General features: G+C 43.9%; 1 protein-coding gene across 1 annotated transcript in view; it reads right to left on the bottom strand.

The window, feature by feature from the left end:
- Nucleotides 1-21,002, bottom strand: part of PAN3 (poly(A) specific ribonuclease subunit PAN3) — a 90,498-nt gene that overhangs the window by 2,827 nt on the left and 66,669 nt on the right. The window contains exons 7-17 of the mRNA XM_089685841.1: nucleotides 19,309-19,413; nucleotides 12,635-12,692; nucleotides 11,696-11,857; nucleotides 9,942-10,058; nucleotides 7,830-7,931; nucleotides 5,470-5,635; nucleotides 4,697-4,784; nucleotides 4,058-4,197; nucleotides 3,234-3,363; nucleotides 1,847-1,911; nucleotides 51-189 (exon numbers count right to left, since the gene is read on the bottom strand). Coding sequence (XP_089541967.1) covers nucleotides 51-189; nucleotides 1,847-1,911; nucleotides 3,234-3,363; nucleotides 4,058-4,197; nucleotides 4,697-4,784; nucleotides 5,470-5,635; nucleotides 7,830-7,931; nucleotides 9,942-10,058; nucleotides 11,696-11,857; nucleotides 12,635-12,692; nucleotides 19,309-19,413 — 1,272 coding nt within the window. The remainder of the gene's footprint in view (nucleotides 1-50; nucleotides 190-1,846; nucleotides 1,912-3,233; nucleotides 3,364-4,057; nucleotides 4,198-4,696; nucleotides 4,785-5,469; nucleotides 5,636-7,829; nucleotides 7,932-9,941; nucleotides 10,059-11,695; nucleotides 11,858-12,634; nucleotides 12,693-19,308; nucleotides 19,414-21,002) is intronic.

Raw genomic sequence — 21,002 nt, 5'->3', positions numbered from 1 at the left:
AAACATAATTCGATTAGATGTATACAATCACAAATGCCAAAATGCTTTACCTTGTTAAGACAAGAGACGATATGACTAAGGTCAATCCAGGGCGTTCCTGCTTCTGTCACCTGATGGAAAAGATGATCCCTAAAGAGTTTCAGCAAGTATCTGTCCCCTGTTTCTGACCAAGCAGGATCTTTTTGAAATCTAAAAAACGGGAAAGAAAACAACAAAAAAAACCCCATCAACAGGAAATGTTCTGGTGAGGATATAAATATTTACCATCTATACATTTTCATACATTTTAAACAACTGGGGGCAGGGTATGGACATTCAGATATTTACAAACTCTTAAGCAGCAGTAAAAAGGCTTTAAAAACAAACCCTCGCTGACCTTTATAGCTGTAGAGCAATTCATCCTTGGAATGCCTATTCAGCAGCTCAGCTCCTCCTGCCAGCAGTGAGCTTGCAGAATGACAGCATTCTAATTTATAATGTCAACAGCAGATGCACAAAATTCCCAGTCCCTTCTTGAAGAACTTCACTGCACCTTCTGTAAATTGAGGAGGAACTTCTATGCAGTATCTACAGCTACAGAGGTCAGTGATTCATGCCCATAGCCTGGCCACAGTTCTACTTTGAGTATATGCAAAAGTTTACAGCTTTAAATCTCAATGAAGTGACAAACCCTAATGTGGGAGAATTGTTTTTCATCTCTGCAGATTAACAGGTACAACTTAGGTGATGTAGTTTTCTAAACATATGTAGAAATCCAAAAGCTTGTCTGTAATTTCAGCTCTTCCCTTTTTCTGAACTCACACTGCAGACCTCAGCAAGAAGAGCTTTGAAAGCCGATTGGACGGAAAGGATAACACCCCCCCCCCCTTCACATAGCTCCAGCTGAATGACAGTCTCAGCTCTGTTGTGTGCCACCTCCCATCACCATTTCTCTTGGGGGTCAAGAAAATGTGTCAGACGTGACTCCTGCTAAGAGCACAGGAATGAAGCAGCAGATTGAAATGACACTGTGCTCTTTGAGACACGTATACACTATAGAGGGATGTGGTTTCTGTAGTGAGCTGTCCTTTTTAAAGTGGTTGTAAACTAATATGAAATATAAAGTCCAGTGAATGGAGAGATCTTTGTGACCCCATCTCTGCCTTTTGGCAGATGTTACACATGCCAAGTAAGAAGTCTCACAGCACTGGCTCTTTTCAACACTGCATAAAAGTGTAAAGACCCATCCTAAAATATGCAAAGATTGTGCAACTTCAGTTTAAAAGCCTAGAGAGAGAAAAAAAAAAAAAAAAAAAATTAACCAGCCATGATTCATCAAAAAACTTAATCCCCTTTGGGCACACTGATTAAATTTTAATTTAGTCATACATACAAGTCTAAGGCTGGCTGGTCATGCATTATACAATTTTCCTTTAGATTTACCAAAAATATTAGAATTTGAGGGCAAACCTAATCGTTGACGGTAAATCTAAAGGAAATTTGTGGCTAGGTAAGCCAACTATGCAGCAATGGGGTGAGCACAGTACAGAATTCAAGGTGCCTATATGATAAAACGTTTGTGGAGAGTTTAGAAAGCTGGTTTCAAGCACTATCCTCCCTAAGTAAACGTAAAAAAAAAAAAAAAAAAAAAAAGTTCTACAGCACTCAAAGTATACGAAGCTTTGTGCTGAAAGAATACAGCAACCTTATAGCCAACTATATTAGTCATTGTGTGCCAAAATGTTAAAATGTAAACTAAACTCCGCTCCTTTAAATTAACCAAAAAGATTTACATTAAAATTTTTATCTATGCTTAAATGTGAAACGAAATCGACCGAGGGCACTTTATTACTGTGCACAGACTTACTCTGGTCTCTCATTTATTGTTCCCAACTTTGCCAGGAGCCTGAATAAACGCCCATTTTGAACCTCCTGAAGAGAAAAAGGGTTAATGAAATCAAGGGTTAAAGATACAAAAAAAGTATATATTTTAGCTTTAAATTTTTATGTTCTACTGCTTTGTACAGGGGAGGTGGTGTTTAGGCTTGTCAGTCAATGTACATTCAGTGGCCATGATAGTGGTCCCAGATTACACAAGACTGCAAGAATGCAGACTAACCACTGCAAACATCTAGTCCTGCAGGAGTGAGATTTCCAAGTATGGAAAAATTTAGATCCATATATGTGCAGGCTGCTCATATAGAAATAGATCTACTAAAAAAAATTCACTCGATCAGGCTCACTGACAGCACTGATCAGTATTCTGATGGCGGGGTAAGTCTCCCCGCTGTTTGAATACAAAGGCTCAGTGGGGAGGATTCCCCTATACACATTGATGGTGTGGATGGGAGAATAGTCATTTTTTTCTGTTCAACCTACTGGTTGAAAGAACAAAATTACTCATGTATGGGCTGCTTTATGTCAGGTTGAGGACAACACTGAGCAGAAAATCATGCCACTGCTGCACTGAAATCTAAGCAAACAGGATATTAGGAGCGCACTGGAATTCTGGCTGATCAGTGATTTTTAAAAGCTAAAACCTGGGGAAACATGCAGATATCGCAGAGATTTCCTGACTATTTTGTTTTTACCATACACACTTAAAAGCATAAATTCGAATATAATAATCTGAATTAAACTCAAATTTCATAGCTTTGATTCATGTTACTATACAGGTGTGAGCACAGCTTAGTTTCCAAAAGGATACAATTCCCAAGTTGTGCTGACAACCTGTGAAGATGTGACAAAGATGAATTTACCTCCTTAACGTTCCCACAACTGACAGCAAATATTAAATATCAAAAACGTCATTTGAAAATTGAGAATCACTTCTCCCACTTCATGGAAAATACAAAACTTTCAACTTGGAATAGTTTTAAATAACCATGTGGCCATTTTGGTTTTTAGTATGGGTCATTGTTGCAACCCTCCTGGATCTCCCAGCTGGGTGGTGTTTGGAGGTATAGTTATAATATAATGTAAAACATTTAATATGTTCCACCCAAGGGGATTGCTCAGGTTCACATTCTGCTAATCAAAATTAAACATTAAGGCAATTTAAGACTGACCATTGTTTTTGCCCTCATCACCTGTTTGTATAGAATAAAACTACTGCAGAGGTGGAAAAAAAAAAAAAAGCATTCCCCACAGGAATCCCATTTTGATTTTTTTATTTTAAAAGCAATGGCAAATATTAAGCTATGGTCAGTAGTATCTCCTTTTCTGAAGCTTTATGAAACAGGGAAGAAAATCACCTTGGCCAGGTCCTCCTCTATGATATCATTGCGCATTTGTGCAGCGTCCAGCTGAGTGTAAAACCTAGCACCGATCATTGGCATGATGTCATTTACACTGCGCAGACGGTTTTGGTCTGTCAGTAAGTACCTGTAGATTTAGAAACATATGCAAGTACGGTCAATAACAATTTCCATTAAAAAAAAAAAAAAGTTAGGACATATCAATTTTAGGAGTGTAGCCAATACATGACACAAAAAACAGAAGTAACTTTCCTACATCAGTTTCCAAGCAGAACTATACTGATGAAATATTGAAATATGAAAAATGCAATATTTTCGATCTAATCTAACTACATTGTGCTTGAGATTTTCAGACTGAAATGTAACGTCTGATCTTCATTTCATACTTTCCCTGCAACCTACACATGCCTAAATCACACAACAATTCTCCAGGGTAAGGTGAGATGCATGTACACCTTATTAAATAGTCTAAGTAGGCTGAAGTGGACTGTTCTCTCCACTGCCTGTGAACCTAGAGTAACACCCCTGGAAATGTTTGCTTGCGTAGCAGAGTTTGGTAGATCAGGTAACAGGACTTTGGCACCATAAAACAGGTCTTAACATACTGCATCATGCATGCGTTGACACGTTACAACATGCTGCAGGGCATGGTAACGGCCAAAGCACTACGTTACCCAAGCACTGCAGGTGTAGTGCAGTCCAGTGAGGGAATTTGCATCCCAATTAAATGCATGGGCTGGCATGGTGTGAATGAGCCCTTGCTGTTAAAGCCAGCTACGTTAAAGTAAAAAGCTAGCCACAAGGCAACAAGCAAGCCTTACAAAATAAGATTTTTTAAGTCAGAGGAATAATTGATGTTCACAAGTTCCATGGCTTTCTGCAGATTCTCCCGCTGAATACCCGCCAGAGAGTTGCAGGATAATGCCAGTACCACTTTTCCCAAGGAGATCAGGTCAGCTTGCTGAAAGAAAACCAATATACTGGATAAGTCCTAAAAGGAACACTGACATTTTTACAAAAATGATACATTTTTTTTAGGTTTATATAAAAAAAAAAAAATAAAAACACAAAACAAAACAAAACAAAACCATTTAAATTTTCCATATACTATAGAAATTAGTCCCGTCAGGGTTTTTTGTGTCTACATGCCATAGGGATAGAAACACTGGGGTTTCAGCTGTCTTGAGCCACTTTAGGCGTCGGATATGTGGCTGCACAATTATAAAAATGCCAAGGCATATTTTCTCAATTTATTGGAGCTCAGGTAGTTTATAGTTGGGGAAATTTTACAGCACGTAAAGAATGGTTACATACTGCTTTAAGACTACTAGCACTTAGTTTTGCAGAGTAAATATGACCGAATCAGAAGAAAATTGGTATAAGCAAGAAAGCTGCTGAAAATGTAGAACTACGCACAGAATAGAACAGTATATAGCAAGGCATAGTATTAAAGGACTTACTTGATACTGAGGCATCAGAGCAACAGGATTACTCTGACTACCATCATAGGTTAAAACATCAAAGATTCCAGCACAGTTGACATGTAACCTTAAAGGGGGGTAAACAAACGGTAAAAACACATTGAACTTAAAGAGTAACATTGCAGGGATTTCAACTGTCTGACATTCCTGATATGCATATGCCAGCTACAACTAAAACTTTTATATTTAGATCAGTAATGGCAGTCCCCATGCTTCTCTGGAAAGGTTCACTTTAAGCATAGCAATGATGCAGCATTGAAGAGATCAGCGAGGAATTCATTAGTATTTCCAGATAAACGCATGTACCACTAGGAATGAAGGATTCCCTATCGATTTCAGAATCCCTGATCCATGAAGAAAATCCTCCAGAGTTACCCTGGTGCAGGGGTGGACTGATAACTCATGGGGCCCCCAGGCAATAGGGGCTCATGGGGCCCCTGTGTCCTTGCCCACACTCAAAGCCTATATAATAACAAAAAAAAAAAAAAAAAAAAAAAAAAAAAAGTACCAGGGGCATTTCATGGGCCCCCCCTACTGATCCTGGGCCCTCGGGCAGTGCCCAAGTGCTCGAATGGTCAGTCCACCCCTGCTGTGGTGCCAGCTGGCCAATCACCTACCTCTTTGCATAACACCAGAATAAGAGGTGAGCCAGAAAGGGAGATGAAAGTCCTGAATGACTGCTGAACTTTTTGGATGAAAAAAAAAAAAAATCCTATAAAAACATTACAAAATTTGAGTCACAACATATATACCTGGTTTTCCCAGTGATGAGAATTTTAGACGGATCCATAACACGACATGCTAGTCCTGCTGTGTGAATGGTTCGCAATGCCGAGCTTAACTGGACAATATATGCCCAAATGAGGGATTCTGGTAACAATCCAGCATGTTGACGAGGCAATGGACCATCATGTTGGCCTGTAGAAATTTTAAAAGCTACATAAATACCATGCACATGCAAAATGCTATTGTGACTTCATCTAAACTGCACACGTTTATAAAGCAATTGAAATATGTAAAACAGCTCCACCAATGCCATCTTGCAGTGGCTTTGAAAAACCACCAAAATGGACAGCAGATTGCTGGTGACATGATGGGTCACGATAATCTTTGCTGAACTAGTACTTTTTGGGTCAGAAATATTAGGGTCCTACTTACAAATCTGATTCCTTGCAGTAGCACCTCATCACCACAGGTCTGGAGAATGAATATCTATATCCCTCAAAGTCAATTCAACTCTAGGGATATTGATCTGGTCAGTTAATTTCATTAACACCAAAGCAGCTGAAACTTGATTAACAACCCCCACTGCTACTAAACAGGTACACTAGTAGATGGGCAACAATGAGAGGACCCCCAAAAACAGGAATGTTTTACAGGTGACCCCCAAAAACAGGAATGTTTTACAGGTGGAGGCCACTGACATTTTTTCCCTACTCATTTTTTGACTTTGACCCTACCCAAATGCAAAAACTAGGGAAAGTGTCACTATTGGTAGCATGAGGAAATGCTCCTTTGTGCAAGGAAGAACAGGATAAACACTGCCAAAGCCCTACAAAATGACCTACAGAAGGCCTCCGGGGTGAATGTCTGACCAAACAATCAAACAGACTTCATGAGGGTGGCCTGAGGGCCCAACATCCTCTAGTGGGCCCTGTGCTCACTGCCCAGCACCATAGAGCTCGATTGGCATTTCCCATTAAACACCAGAATTGGCAGGTCCACCACTGGCACCCTGTGCTTATCACAAATGAGAGCAGGTTCACCCTGAGCATGTGACAGACATGAAAGGGTGTGGAGAATGTTATGATAACATTGTACAGCATGACCATTTTGGTGGTGGCTCAGTGATTGTCTGGGGAGGCATATCCATGGAGGGATGCACAGACCTCTACAGGCTAGACTATAGCACCCTGACTGCCATTAAGTATTGGGATGAAATCCTTGGATCCATTGTCAGACCCTACACTGGTGCAGTGGGTGGGGGTTGGTCCTGCTGCATGACCATGTGCCTGGCCTCGTTTGGAGAGTATGCAGGCAGTTCCTAGTGGATGAAGGAATTGATACCATTGAATAGCCCCCATGCTCGCCTGACCTAAATCCAATAGAACACCTCTGGGATGTCATGTTTCGGCCCATCAGATGCCGCCAAGTCGCACCTCAGACTGTCCAGGAACTCAGTGACCCCCTGGTCCAGATCTGGAAGGAAATACCTCAAGACACCATCTGTCTCATTAGGAGCATGCTCAGACGTTGTCAGGCATGCATACAAGCACGTGGGGGCCATACAAACTACTGAGTACCATTTTGAGTTGCTGCAATGAAATTGCAGTAAAAATTGACTACCTGCTTTATCATTTTTTCAGTCATCTGCAGGTCGATTTTCATTTCCATCAGACACCCCAAAAATCAAATGATAGGGCATCCTTACGTTCCTAATATATTACCTAGTCCATATCAGTATAGGATATCCTGCATGATATTTTTCCCTATTGAGATCTGATGTGTTTTCAAAGTGTTCCTTTAATATTCATTAAGGGTTTGTTTACACCTGCCTTGCTCTGAAGGTGCATTTGCAGTAGAGTGCTTTTCACAGCAGTGTAGGCACTAACTGCCACCTCTCAAATGCCTCTTACAGCTGAACGCAGCCATACTCCTACATAGCACAAGGGAGCATAATCTCTGCCATGGCACAAAGCATAGTGGCCGTGGCATGTGTACACACCAATCCAGCTGCCTTAACCTTGAGGGGAGCAGAAAAAAAAATGCAGCACGGCCATTTTACTGCACCCCCCCCCCCTTGCAAACAAGAGCAGATCTGGCAGACAGCTCTCCTTCATAGATAGTTGGGAGCATTCAAGTGTTAACACCTCCCCTCAGTAAAGTGCTGAATTGTATTGAATGCAAAATTTAAAAACCTATTTGCTATTGGCTGTGGCAGGTGAACAGAGAAAGGAATAAATGGAAGTAGATATCATAGCCACAACTCCTGACAAATGCATGATGCCAGTAGGAGTAAAACCACTAATACCTGGCAAAAAAATTAGATTGAATAAAACCACCATAATGGCAATTGTGACTTGGGTAGATCATTAAGCTATATTGACATTACCCCACTTTCTCTTGGTAAAATAGCCATCTGCACTGGGATCATTAAAATGCCTGCTCATCATGGTCTCCGCTCCAGCATGGAAGTCATATGCAAAAACCAAGGCTTGAAGAAGAGGAAGAGGGGAAAAAAAAAAGGGAAAAAAAAAAAATATATAAGAATATGAACTCCTATAAATCTTTTTCACTAAGCAGATTACACAAGATTTTTTTTTTTTTTTTTTATAAAAAGCATAACCAAGGTAAAATTTTTACATATGCAGCTAAACCTACTTTGTTTGAAGCTGTTCAGCAAAATTGAATTTACACGCATGCTGCTGTTGCCAAAATGTCAAGAGCTGTCTATACAGGCTCTCACAATGTTTCGGTAACAAACTGACATCACAGTACAGACAGGCTTTTGCTTGCATCAGAACTGCTTCTCTCCCCTTACCAGTCCATGGGAATGCAAAAGCAGCCAGATGCAGGCTACATGAAGGTTAGGAGGAGGTCAGCTGCAGGTGAAATACACCTGTCCGTGAAATCTGAATGATATCAGAAATGTCAAGATGCATTTGTCCACTGACAAGCCCATACATGGTGCCCAGTACAATTTTATTATGCAGTCCATAATTCCTTGCACTGGCCAACTGTTGTGTAGAAGTGTTCATTTTTGGGTACACTAAAATAACAGTGCTAAAGCAGATTAGTTATACATTAAATCTTGCTGTGAAACACAAGGATGCTAATTGTTTGAGGACACTGTACTAAACGTTTTATAGAAGCATTGAGAACAAGCTTGTGCATTTATATAAAAGCATCATGCAATAGGATTGTTAAGTGCCTGAAAATATGTTGGGGGTGAAATTCCAAGCATTTTCTTGTACCCAGGGAGCCACAATCAGCATGCCATACAAATTAATAGCAGCACACAGCTGTACTCAAGTAAACACTGACGTTTTGCAGTTGTGAAATATGTTGCACGAGTAAACGCCCATGCAGAGAAGCATCGGCATTTAGAAGCGTATGCCTATTTAAAAGCCATTTACTATCTGTGCACATGAGGCCTTAAAGAAATTCAGAACTGAAAACAATTGTAAAGGCTTACCTGGTCTGTGCCATGGTTTTGCACAGAGCAGTCCCAATCTTCCTCTTCTTGGGTCACCTGATGGCGCTCTTTGCCCCCTTCCCTCTTGCCGAGTGCCCCCATAGCTCCCGCTCACTCTGGAGGCACTTGTGCATGCTCGCTCCCAAGCCACCTCAGTGTCCATAAGAGAACACAGGTCAGCTCTGCCTCTCCCCCATTGGTTGCAATTGACAGCAGTGGGAGCTAATTGCAGCCGATGCGGTGTCTCAGCCAATGAGGAAAGGGAGACCTGGGAGACCCTGTGCTCATTGCTGGATTGAGATGGGTCTCTGGTAAGTATTTAGAGGGGGCTGCTGCTAGCAGAAGGTTTTCTATCGTAATGCAGAGAAAGCGTTAAGGTAAAAAAACCTTGAGCCTTTACAACCACTTTAAATTTGTATATAGCTGTGCCTTTAAAATTGTTATTTGAAAAACAAACACATACAGCAAGAAGCTACCTGCAGGCAAAGGATGCTTTTTGTTCTCCATTTTTGTTAATAGTGGAGGCATCCTCCTGGCGCATGTGCAGTCCTGACAACATTCTGGTATCTATAAAAAGGTTAAGGAGCAAGTAGCTCAGTGCCAAACTGACAATGCAGTGCTCACAGGACTTTCTCCCTTTTGTCACATGTGGGCAGGGCCGGTAAAGTGTAATCAGAAAGCCCTGAAGAAAAATAAAAATGGCAATGCCGTTACAGAGGCAAGTGGGACAGGGTGCGTGGGGCAATGGAGCCTTAACAGTGCAATTCTACAGGTTAATGTAGAGATAGCCAAATTTAGTGCACTGTAAATGTTTCCAAAATGGTTTCAAGTGCATTTGGTCCACATTAAACATTTCATATTTTCTAAGGTATTATGACCAGGACCAGTTCAGTCATGTCAACAGCAGAATTGGCCTCACAGGTCTGACAAACAACCTTGTTTTTTCTGTGCACACAACTTAAAAGCTCAAAGTCCCCAGCACAATTAATCAATTTCATTAGAAAGGAACACTGATAAAAAAAAACTTACAATGCTCTCCAAATGCTTTGGTTGTAAACATTTCTCGTAAGGTAACGATATTCGAATGTTGGACTTTTTTCCATGTATCCACTAAAGACATGCATTTTGTGTTCACCAGACGAAAGCCTAAGAAAAAAAAAAAAATTCAGCACTGGAGAATGTGGAAAAGGCTTAGAGTTGGATTAGGATCAGGGGCGGACTGACCATTTGGAAAGTGGCACTGCCCGAGGGCCCAGGGTCAGTAGGGGGCCCCCATGAGATGCCCCGGTACCTTTTTCATAGGCTTTTTTGAGCTTGGGCAAGACACAAGGGCCCCATGATCCCCTATTGCCCAGGGACCCCATGAGTTGTCAGTCCGCCCCTGATTAGGATATAATAGTAACCGCAACAGTGATACAAAATCTAAAAGGCTCCAGACCCTGAAGTGTGTCCAACAGTGTGTTATTCTTTGAGAGTTTTTCCCCCCCTTACTTTGTCCTTTTATTGCACCAATCACCGAGAAGATTTCCCCTTGAATCCCACACACACACACACACACACACACACACACACACACACACACACAAAACCCCACACACACACACACACACACACACACACAAAACCCCACACACATCACTCTGGCTGGAGTGTTTCATGTGTACTCTTTGAACAACAATACTTTCCTGGCACTATACAGATGAAACTGCTGGGAACACAGCCTTCGGCTATTGCTGCTCATTTTCACCTAGGTTAACCTCTTGACGCCGACGTAACACAAATATGCGGCCTCACAGAACTGGGCTGTGGGGACACATTTGTGTACCCGTCTTTGTGCTGGGAGCGCTCCCAGCACAAAGACCACAGTTTCACAGAGCACCGGGTTCTGTTCTAACAAAAAAAAATATATATATATATAAATTCACCTGGATGTACAAATTTGTGATGATATGTACGGTTTTACTAACACATGTAAATGTTTAAAAATTGTGCTTGGGCATTTAGATTTGTTTTACCCTTAGGCGTGAAGGGGTTAAACAAGCTTGGTATATCCAAAGTGAATAACTATTACTGGTAAACTAGGCTGGGTTAGTTCCCAAATCTTTTGTACTGCAGAAGACACTAGGCTGTGTACAGGATATCAGCTTCTATTAAGTCGCTTCAGTAGATAAGACTTGTTCACTTTAGGCCCCTTTCACATGAGTGCACTGATCGGGTCTGCTTATCAGTTTTTCTGGCGCATCAAATCGGACCACCCTTTGCTCTCTATGGGGAGGCAGATAAAAACCAGACATTTTTGTTTCCATGTATATCCGCCTGCATCCAATCTACCAAATACATTTTGGCTGGGGATACGTTTACCATCCATCTAGCATATTGAATGACAGTAGATGTAATTATGGGCCAGTGGGATGTAAGCAGCCTGTCCAGAGAACAGCGTTTGACATATCTGTCTGCTCTGCTTGTGCAGAGCAGACACAACATCCACCTGCTTAGTGGGGATCAGCAGATAGGTCCCCCGCTGAGCAGGTGGATCAGCTTGGAGGGGTCCTTAACTTCAGAAGGAAGGGCTTTAAATTAAGATTATAAAAAGGCAAGAGTGTGAAGGACAGCATCACAAATTTGGTGTTCTGATACCATAAACTGATTGTAAAAGCACAGGGGGGGAAAGGGAAGGGTACCATTTCCACCCATCAGGTGGTGTCAATTAACCCTGAAACATTTAAAACAAGTTGCATAAATTTACCTCAAAAGGTAAACATTGCTAAGTAGCACATTCTCACCATGAACTCTTCTCAGACAGTAGGTCAGATCATCCTTGTTGTTTACAGCTTTGTAGCATGATGTAATGTATCCAAAGTTGCTTGTCTTATGTATTCGGTTAGGAGGGGGCAGTGGTTCCAGTGGAAAAAGGCTGTGGTAACTGTCAACCTCTGCAGGTACACCTATTAAAAGTCAAACAAAAAGAAACTCAGCCATTACTGCAACAAACCGTATTTTTGGTATACTTCATAAATTCTGAACTTCTCAAAATAAAAAATTCCGGGTTGCCACATTACAGCAAGGCAATGTCAAAAGCTGAAACCCCAAAAATTCATAAAAAGCAATATTGCACAGATGTAGTAAAATAGTTTTTTTTGGCCAAGACACTTTAGGCTAGATTCACACCTGACCGTAGCAGGATCTCACATTCCACCTCCTTGTGCATAGGGCAGGTCAGTCACTCGAACAGGCTGCATGACAAATGCTCCAAAGAAGCTCCGGAAGCTTTGAGGGGAGCGTAATGAACTGTTTCACACCACACTTCTACACAGCAAAGTGTGCGTTTTCATTGCACTATGCCAATCATTCCAGAAGCACCAGGTGTAAATGGAGCCTTTAAGCCATTGCAATTGTTTCATTGAATCGGAGAATGAAAATTGTCAGTAATTCTGTTACTCATGTTACAAAATCAAAAAAAATTAAATCCTCGACCAAGGCCTCATGCACACAGTGTTTGCCCAGCTTTTACCACCTTTCCGCTGGCAGGAGAAAAGCAGCACCAAAGCACTTTAGCATTTAATTGGGCATTACGGCCATTGAAATGAATGGACACCTTTGGGTGTGTCAGACATTTTTTCCTGCCAAAATGCTGCCGCTTATGAATGCCATGACAGTGAGTTTTTTTTTTGGTCTCAAACACCTATGTGTGCATGAAGAAGAAGAATACTGGAGAAACTTACCTGGCATATCTGCTTGATCAATCTGAGCCATTGTTATTAAGTGACGATTAATTAACTCCTAAAGAGAAAAAAAAAAAAAAAAAAAGAAGCTGGGTAACACTGGCACCAAAAGGTTTTATTCTCTGCAAATACGCAAGTTTTTTTTTTTTCTAATACGCTCAATATTTTTTCTGGTTGTTTTTGGGAAATAGACGTATGAGTGCTGCCAGCACTGCTGCAGAGGTTGAAGGGGTGGGGTGGTGTTGGGGGGGTGAGGATGGGCTGTCAGTGCTTAGACCATAAGCTGCACACTGCATCAAATTGGTCTGCATTGCTGTCGTCCCAGAAGGAAGCCTCTTCTAAATCTGATGCACAAGAAATCCCGCAAACAATGTGCTGAAGATAAGCAAACCAAGGACATTACTGGAACCATGTCCTGTGGTCTGATGAGACCAAGATAAACTTATTTGGTTCAGATGGTGTTAAGCGTGTGTGGCGGCAACCAGGTGAGGAGTACAAAGACAAGTGTGTCTTGCCTACAGTCAAGCAAGGTGGTGGGAGTGTCAGTCTGGGGCTGCACGAGTGCTGCCGACACTGGGGAGCTACAGTTCAGTATGTCACAGTACATGTTGGCATTCATGGTTCCCTCAATGAAGAGCATGATCCCCTCCCTTTGGAGACTGGGCCACAGGGCAGTATTCCAACATAACAACCCCAAACACACCTCCAAGATGACCACTGCCTTGCTAAAGCAGCTGAGGGTAAAGGTGATGGACTGGCCAAGCATGTCTCCAGACTTAAACCCTATTGAGCATCTGTGGGGCATCCTCAAAACAGAAGGTGGAGTGCAAGGTCTCTAACACCAAACAGCTCTGTGATGTCGTCATGGAGGAGTAGAAGAGTGCTCCAGTGGCAACCTGTGTAGCTGTGGTGAATTCCATGTCCAAGAGGGTTAAGGCAGTGCTGGAAAATAATGGTGGTCACACAAGATATTGACACTTTGGGCCCAATTTGGATATTTTCACTTAAGGGTGTACTCTTATTGCCAGCGGTTTAGACACTGGCTGTGTGTTGAGTTATTTTGAGGGGACAGCAAATTTACACTGCTACAATGTAAAGTAATGAGTGTACAGCTTGTATAATTTCTTCAGTGTTGTCACATGAAAAGATAAAATATTTACAAAACTGAGGGGTGTACTCACTTCTGAGAGATATTGTAGGTTAACAGAATAATCCCCTCCCCCCAGCAACATACAGTCACCTGAGGAAACCTACCAGGGCACCCCATTCCATAATGAAAGGCCAATCCGTACCCATCCTGGCAGGCATGCCACTAGGGACATGACTCCCCAGATGGGGGATCAATGCCCTGGAACTGTAGAGCACTCTGCAACATACAAATGGACAGGTGTGTCCATTACAGGGTCCGGGTACCATTTCTCTTGACAGGAAATCTTAGGCTACTGATCTGGATAATGTAGTTATTCTTTAAAAAAAAAAAAAAAAAAAAAAAAACCCCGTTCTTGCGTTCATTGACGGACACAACGTCTTTAACCTTAATGAAGCAGGTATGTCCCCAAGCAGTGCCAGAATGAGAGGGCAACCAAAGTAAAAAACCCCAGGGCAACAGGCCGCTACTCCAAACGACCCCAAAATGGGAGGCCCAGGAGCCCTAAACAGCCACCTACAAACACTTGGTCAAAACTAGCATCAATTTTAAATAACTTCGTAAACATGTGTACAGATGACCAGGTAGTCACCTTGCAAGCCAGAGAAACAGACGCCCAATTTTGGAATGCCCAGGAGGTGTTAACCACCCTAGTGGAGTGCGCCGTAATCAGGAAGGGAGGCTCCGGTCCCTTACCAGCATATGCCTGAACCACCATTTGCCGAATCAAATGAGAAATGGTGGTAGAAGATGCCATCAGGCCCTTCGGACCATCCCCCAAAGACGAAGAGAGTCTGACCTCGAAAAGGCAGCAGTTACAGACAAGTACACGTGAGTCGCTCGGACCACATCCAGGGAATGCAAAGTCACCTCTTTAGGATGAGTCTGTCGAGGACACAGTAAGGGAAGAACATCCTCAAATGAAAAATTGACCACCACCTTAGGCAGAAAGGAAGGGGAAGGTCGAAGCACCACTTTGTCCTGTAAGTTGCCTTATATATGGTTTTACACAAGAACAAAGTTGCCAACTCCGACACTCTCCGAGCTGAAGTGATAGTGAAAAAGGCAACGAAAGCATAAAACAAGATTTACCGAATGGCCTCAAGTGGAGACCTGGTCATAGTGGGATTTGAATTTGGTGCTGTCTGCTCTGCAAAGGGGAGTGCACAGGGACCATGTGACGAACCCCCTGAATGAAAGTATGAGCCAAAGAATGCATAGTTCAGGACCGCTGAACGAAAAACAGCCAGAGCAGGGTCTTGACCCTTGACTGTACTCAACGTAAGCCTTTGATGCACACCCCATTCGAAGGCCAATACCCCAGCCACAACAAAGGAACACAGATGGAACCCCAAGGCTTCGTGCCACAAACCGTAGAACCTTTTGATTGAGGCGGGAAGCCAGAAGATCCATGTGCAAGTCCCCGGGCAAATGCAGAGCTGAAGCAACACTTCCGGATGTAGGGACCACTTGCCCTGATAGAGCGTCTGACGGCTGAGATAATCTGCTTCCCAGTTTGATGCCTGAATGTGTACGGCAGACAGAGCCAAAATTAAACTAACCAAGGTCCTGGCCTTATTGAGACAACGGATCACATTCTGCAATGGGCAAACACCCGAGGTTTAGAGGCCAGACCAAAATAGCAACACCACGCATTGATAATGACCGTCCGACGGCAAAACAAAGAAACGCTGATGCCCCTCTCAAATGGGGATGAGCAGGTAAGCGTCCTTGATGTCTGAGGCGGCCAGGATTCCATCTTGAACTTGTACACATGAAGACATTTAAGGCCTCGAGGTCCAGGACAGGGTGAACACCATACCCCTTGGGAACAGTGAACAGGTTGGAGTAGAAGCTGCAAAAAAAAATAAAAAAAATAAAAAACCTCCAAATCAGGTACTGGGACGACCATTCAACGGAGCAGCAGTTCCTGCACAGCCCCGTACAGGGCTTGCAGGCGACCTGGCTTGTGCCACCTGCAGGGGCCTTAAAGGGTCTGGAGCCCTTGGCTGCAGAGCCAGAGGGGAGAAAAACTGATATAATCGAGGGGGGGGGGGGGGGGGTGATGGCTCTACTTACCAATTCAGCAGAGCGTGCATGTGAAGCTCCCATGGCAGACCCTACTCTCCACTGAAGTGGGGGGCTGTCGACCAGGGGTACACTGACACGTACCAGTGCCCGGTAATATGCGTCCCCACGAGGCGTTTAACTCGCTGGAAACCCTGGTCCATGGGGCATGGTCACAGTTGACCAAGTGCAGAGCTGGTTGTCTGCGTGCACTTGTTGGTCAGACTGGGGTGACCACTGGATCTAGATTATCCAGCCCAACTGTTGACTGAAGATCTCTGCAGGAACAAGTCCAGGAAAAAGAAAAAGGAAAAGCTGTGGGACCACAGATCCCAGTAAAGCTTCACATCCATACTCTTGAGACACTAGGCAGGAAAGACTGGAGACATACATCAGAGGGGGTTTTATACCCAGAGAGGACTGCCCATAGGAGGTGCAAAGTCATTTTTTTGCCTAGTGTCATACTCCTGTAGGCGGGGCTATAAAACCCTGCTTTGCTAGGGTTAAAGAAGACGCTGTGTCCATCAATAGACGCAAAGAAAAAAAAAAGTGGTTAAATGGAACCCATTTAATACAGTAACAAACTATTAATTTACAAATTATGTTTTTTGGCATGAATTTAACTTGTTCATAGCAGCCCTTGACTCACTAGCGCCTTTAACCACACGCAACATCAGACTCCGACCGCTCCAGCCCTGGCAGACTGATCACACCAAAACCCTCAAACGACGCAGTCGTGCCCTGGAGCGACTATGGCGCAAAACAAAATCCCAACAAGCTTTCACCTGCTACAAATCTGCCTTCCGCACCTACACCTCCTCCCTCCACGCAGCCAAACAAGCCTACTTCCTGACCCTCATCAAGGCCCTCTCCTCCAATCCTCGCCGACTCTTCTCCACCTTCAACTCTCTACTCTCTCCACCCCCACCTCCACCCAGCACCTCACTCACCGCCCTTGAGATTGCCAATCACTTCAAAAACAAGATTGACACAATTCGCAAGGACATTGCCGCAACTCACACGCCCTCTCAACCCGTCCCCTCTCACACAGCTACCCCCTCATCCCCCCTCCCCCTCACCCGCAGGGACTTTGTCACTGCTCAAACTCCCTCCGACCCCGTTCCCCCTCACTCAGCTACCCCCTCATCACCCCTCTCCCACGGCCCCACCACTGCTCTGACCTCCACTCCCACCCCACCCTACATTCCTCATACTGAAGCTCCCCCAACACTCCACACCTTTGACCTTACTACCATTGAGGAAGTCTCCAAGATCCTCTCTGATGCCCGCCTCACCACCTGCCCCCTCGACCCTATCCCCTCACAATTCCTACGACCTCCCTCCCCCTCCATCCTACGCTCCCTCACCCACATCTTTAATCTCTCCCTCTCCTCCGGTACTTTCCCCTCCCCACTGAAGCATGCACACATCACCCCCATACTTAAAAAGCCCTCCCTGGACCCCAATGACCCGAACAACCTCAGACCCATCTCCCTGCTCCCACTTACATCTAAACTCCTCGAGCGTCTCGTCTACACCCGCCTATGCTCTCACCTCAACGACAACAACCTCCTCGATCCCCTACAGTCTGGCTTCCGCCCCCTACACTCCACCGAAACCGCCTTACTCAAACTCTCCAATGACCTGCTAACCGCCAAAGCTAATGGCCACTATTCAGTGCTCCTACTCCTTGACCTCTCTGCGGCCTTCGACACAGTTGACCACCCCCTCCTCCTCAAAATACTACACTCCCTCGGCCTCAGAGATTCTGCTCTCTCCTGGCTCTCATCCTACCTGTCACAACGCTCTTTCAGCGTTACCTATAATGCTACCACCTCCCCCTCACTCCCCCTCTCTGTTGGGGTCCCTCAAGGCTCTGTCCTTGGGCCCCTTCTCTTCTCCATCTACACCTCCTCCCTTGGCCAACTCATACACTCTCACGGCTTCAACTACCACCTCTATGCCGACGACACACAAATCTATCTCTCAACCCCCCACCTCACCCCTTCGGTCTCTGCCCAAATCACACACCTACTGAGCGACATATCAGATTGGATGTCGCTCCACTTCCTTAAACTGAATCTCTCCAAAACCGAGCTCCTTGTCTTCCCCCCAGCCCGAACCCCACCCCCCATTGACTTCTACATCACATCCAACAACGCCAATATCAAACCCGCTCTGCAGGCCAGAGTACTTGGTGTCATTCTGGACTCCAACCTATCCTTCCAGCCCCAAGTCCAATCTTTAACAAACTCGTGCAGACTCCACCTCCGCAACATCGCCAAAATCCGCACGTTCCTAACCCCAGAAACCACTAAACAGCTCATCCACTCCCTCATCATATCACGACTCGACTACTGCAACTCCCTCCTCACTGGCCTGCCTCGCTGCTGGCTATCCCCGCTTCAGTCGATCCTGAATACGGCTGCCAGACTCATTCACCTTTCCAACCGCTCCATTTCCGCCACCCCCCTCTGCCAATCCCTCCACTGGCTTCCGATTGCGCAACGGATCAAATTTAAAATCCTAACACTGACGTACAAAGCTGTCCACCATACTGCCCCGAACTACATCACTGACCTAATATCCAAGTACCGCCCAGCACGCACACTCCGCTCCTCACAAGACCACCTCCTCTCTAGTTCCCTGGTCTCCTCCTCCCATGCCCGCCTCCAGGACTTCTCCAGGGTGTCACCCATCCTCTGGAACTCCCTGCCCCAACCCATCAGATTATCACCTACTCTCCTCTCCTTTAGGCGCACCCTGAAAACCCATCTCTTCAGGGAAGCCTACCTCACCCCCTGCTAACTTGCTGACCTCCTCCACTCTTCCTACCACTCCATCCCCCACAGCTATCTCCTCCTGTACCACTATCCCATCCCTTCTAGATTGTAAGCTCGAAAGAGCAGGGCCCTCGATCCCCTCATGTTTTGCATTGTATTGGTATTGTTCTGTCACATGTTCTGTCCCCCTTTGTAATGTACAGCGCTGAGTGAACTATTGGCGCTTTATAAATACTGTATAATAATAATAATAATAATAATAATAATAATAATAATGTAGGGATTGAAATAGTTCAGTCTCAGCGTTTGCTGCCAATACACGACTAAGCAGGGCAATAACGTCACAATTGGATATAGCAACTTTACAGGAAAACCTTGCTAAAATAGGGAGGCGTGGACAGCTATATTGCAGATGAAGCTCAATGTACGAAAGAAAAAAAAAAATAATGCACTTGGGAGCTTAAAAAGAATAAAGGTTACAAGCCAAGGGGAGAACCTCTGGGAAAACAAAAATTGGAAAAAGATCTGGGGGCTCTAGATGACAGACTCAGCAATAGCATGCACAGAACAGTCCAAGTCATTGAAAAAAGGGGTGAAGGAACCTTGAGAAGGCACATTACTATCATTTAAAGAAAAACTCACAAAAGAAATTCAGTAAAGACTGCTTTCGGACATACCTGCCTGAGCTCATCGGCCATGAAGAAGGAAGGTGCATTTGCTTTTGGCTGCATGTAAGCCACATGAGGAGCAGCAGGAGGGTAAATGTGATAATTTGGGAACACCTTTTAGAAAGAAAAAAAAAAATGCCTAGCATTAAAGGACTCATTCATCTGGAAAGGTACAACAGTTTTAACATGCATTTTTTGAGAATATATCTTGCAGTTTGAACATACGACTCCAGAGTAAACAGGTCTTTTCTTATAGAAAACCCAAGACAACACAAAATGAATGCGTCCTAGCAATTGCATAATTAACACAGATTTATAGCATTCTGTTGAATCATTTTTTTAATAAATTCCAAAGTGTACCTTTTTTTCCCTGTGCCGAGGCCAGACAATACTAGAGATAGCAGGGCTGTATTCCTTCCCAACAAGAATGCAGAACAATTACACACCTTTCAAGCAGCTGCCCCTTGACCACTATTACATTGTTTATCACCACTCATGTGCGCACACCAGTTCTCATGACAAGCTTTGATTGCTTCTGACATGTTTTTAGCCTATTCATGGACGAGGGTAAAAAAACCCTTAATGCCCAGACCCAAATAGGCATGGGTTTGTAAAACTGTACATGTGATCACAACTACATTGTGTATCCAGGTGGGTTATACCTTAGTTTACCACCAAAAGAAAACCCAATTTTGATCTGAAAATAACATCCCTTTTTTTAATCATATGGAAAATTGGCTCAAAATAGCAATGTACAGCCATTTTTTTTTCACCAATACCATAACCTACCAAAAAAACAACCCAAAATAATAATTCTCCTGCTCCTGACAATCGCAGTATCACGTTTATTTGTATGTTCCCCATTCTTGGTAATTTTCCTTTATATTTTCGATCCCCAAATTGATTTTACTGTTGTGGGTTTAGTAACACTTTAACAGTCTGTATATGCAGTAAAGCATGCTTTTTATACTAAATGTAATCTATGGGGTTAATCCTCAGCATTGTGTGAAAAGGCTGTTTGATCCTGACTTCTCTGATCCTCCCCTTCCAGTGGCCCCCTCTTATCTCCTGATAAGACATTGGGTGGAGTCACTCTGCACATGCTCAGTTTAGTGTGTATTGCTAGGGTTTTTTTTCCCTTGGGAGAGTGCATGTGATCCAGCACAGGGCCAATTTGCACTGTCCAAACAGAGGTCAGGGGTTCTGCATCCTAAAGAAAGAAAGCTCCTACAAGCTAACATTTTCTCAGCTCGACACTGAGTCAAGACTGCTCTAACTGCTGAGAAAAGGTATTTAGCCGTTTATATTTACTAAAATAATTGCATTTCAATGTTCTGTGTACTGCGGGAGATCAGATATAGTGATTGCAGGGTCCTGGATTTAGTAACCCTGCATCGCTCTTCTAGCAGGAAGAAAGATGTTAAAATGCATCTCTCTAGAGAAAACAGGGGTGAGCTACACAGCGACTCATCACCAGTTGACCAGGTACCAGGAGTGCCAAGTCCCAATCATTCGTAAGAGACCTGGTGCTTTTGGTGGGAGTGCACTGGAGCACGCTCCCAGCACAAAACCCATGCAGTGCCAAGGTTTAAAGCCTACCTCCTAGATACTGCATATACCTGTTACTGAGTTATGGGGTTAAAGGGCACTTTAAAGAGCAGCCCTGTCAAAAAAAAAATCCACACCACAAACAGGCAGCTGCA

Source organism: Staurois parvus, unplaced genomic scaffold (assembly GCF_062004578.1).
Source record: "Staurois parvus isolate SC_StPar_1 unplaced genomic scaffold, SC_StPar_1.0 ptg000387l, whole genome shotgun sequence".
Classification (NCBI taxonomy): domain Eukaryota; kingdom Metazoa; phylum Chordata; class Amphibia; order Anura; family Ranidae; genus Staurois; species Staurois parvus.
This window is presented reverse-complemented; position numbering and strand designations above follow the sequence as displayed.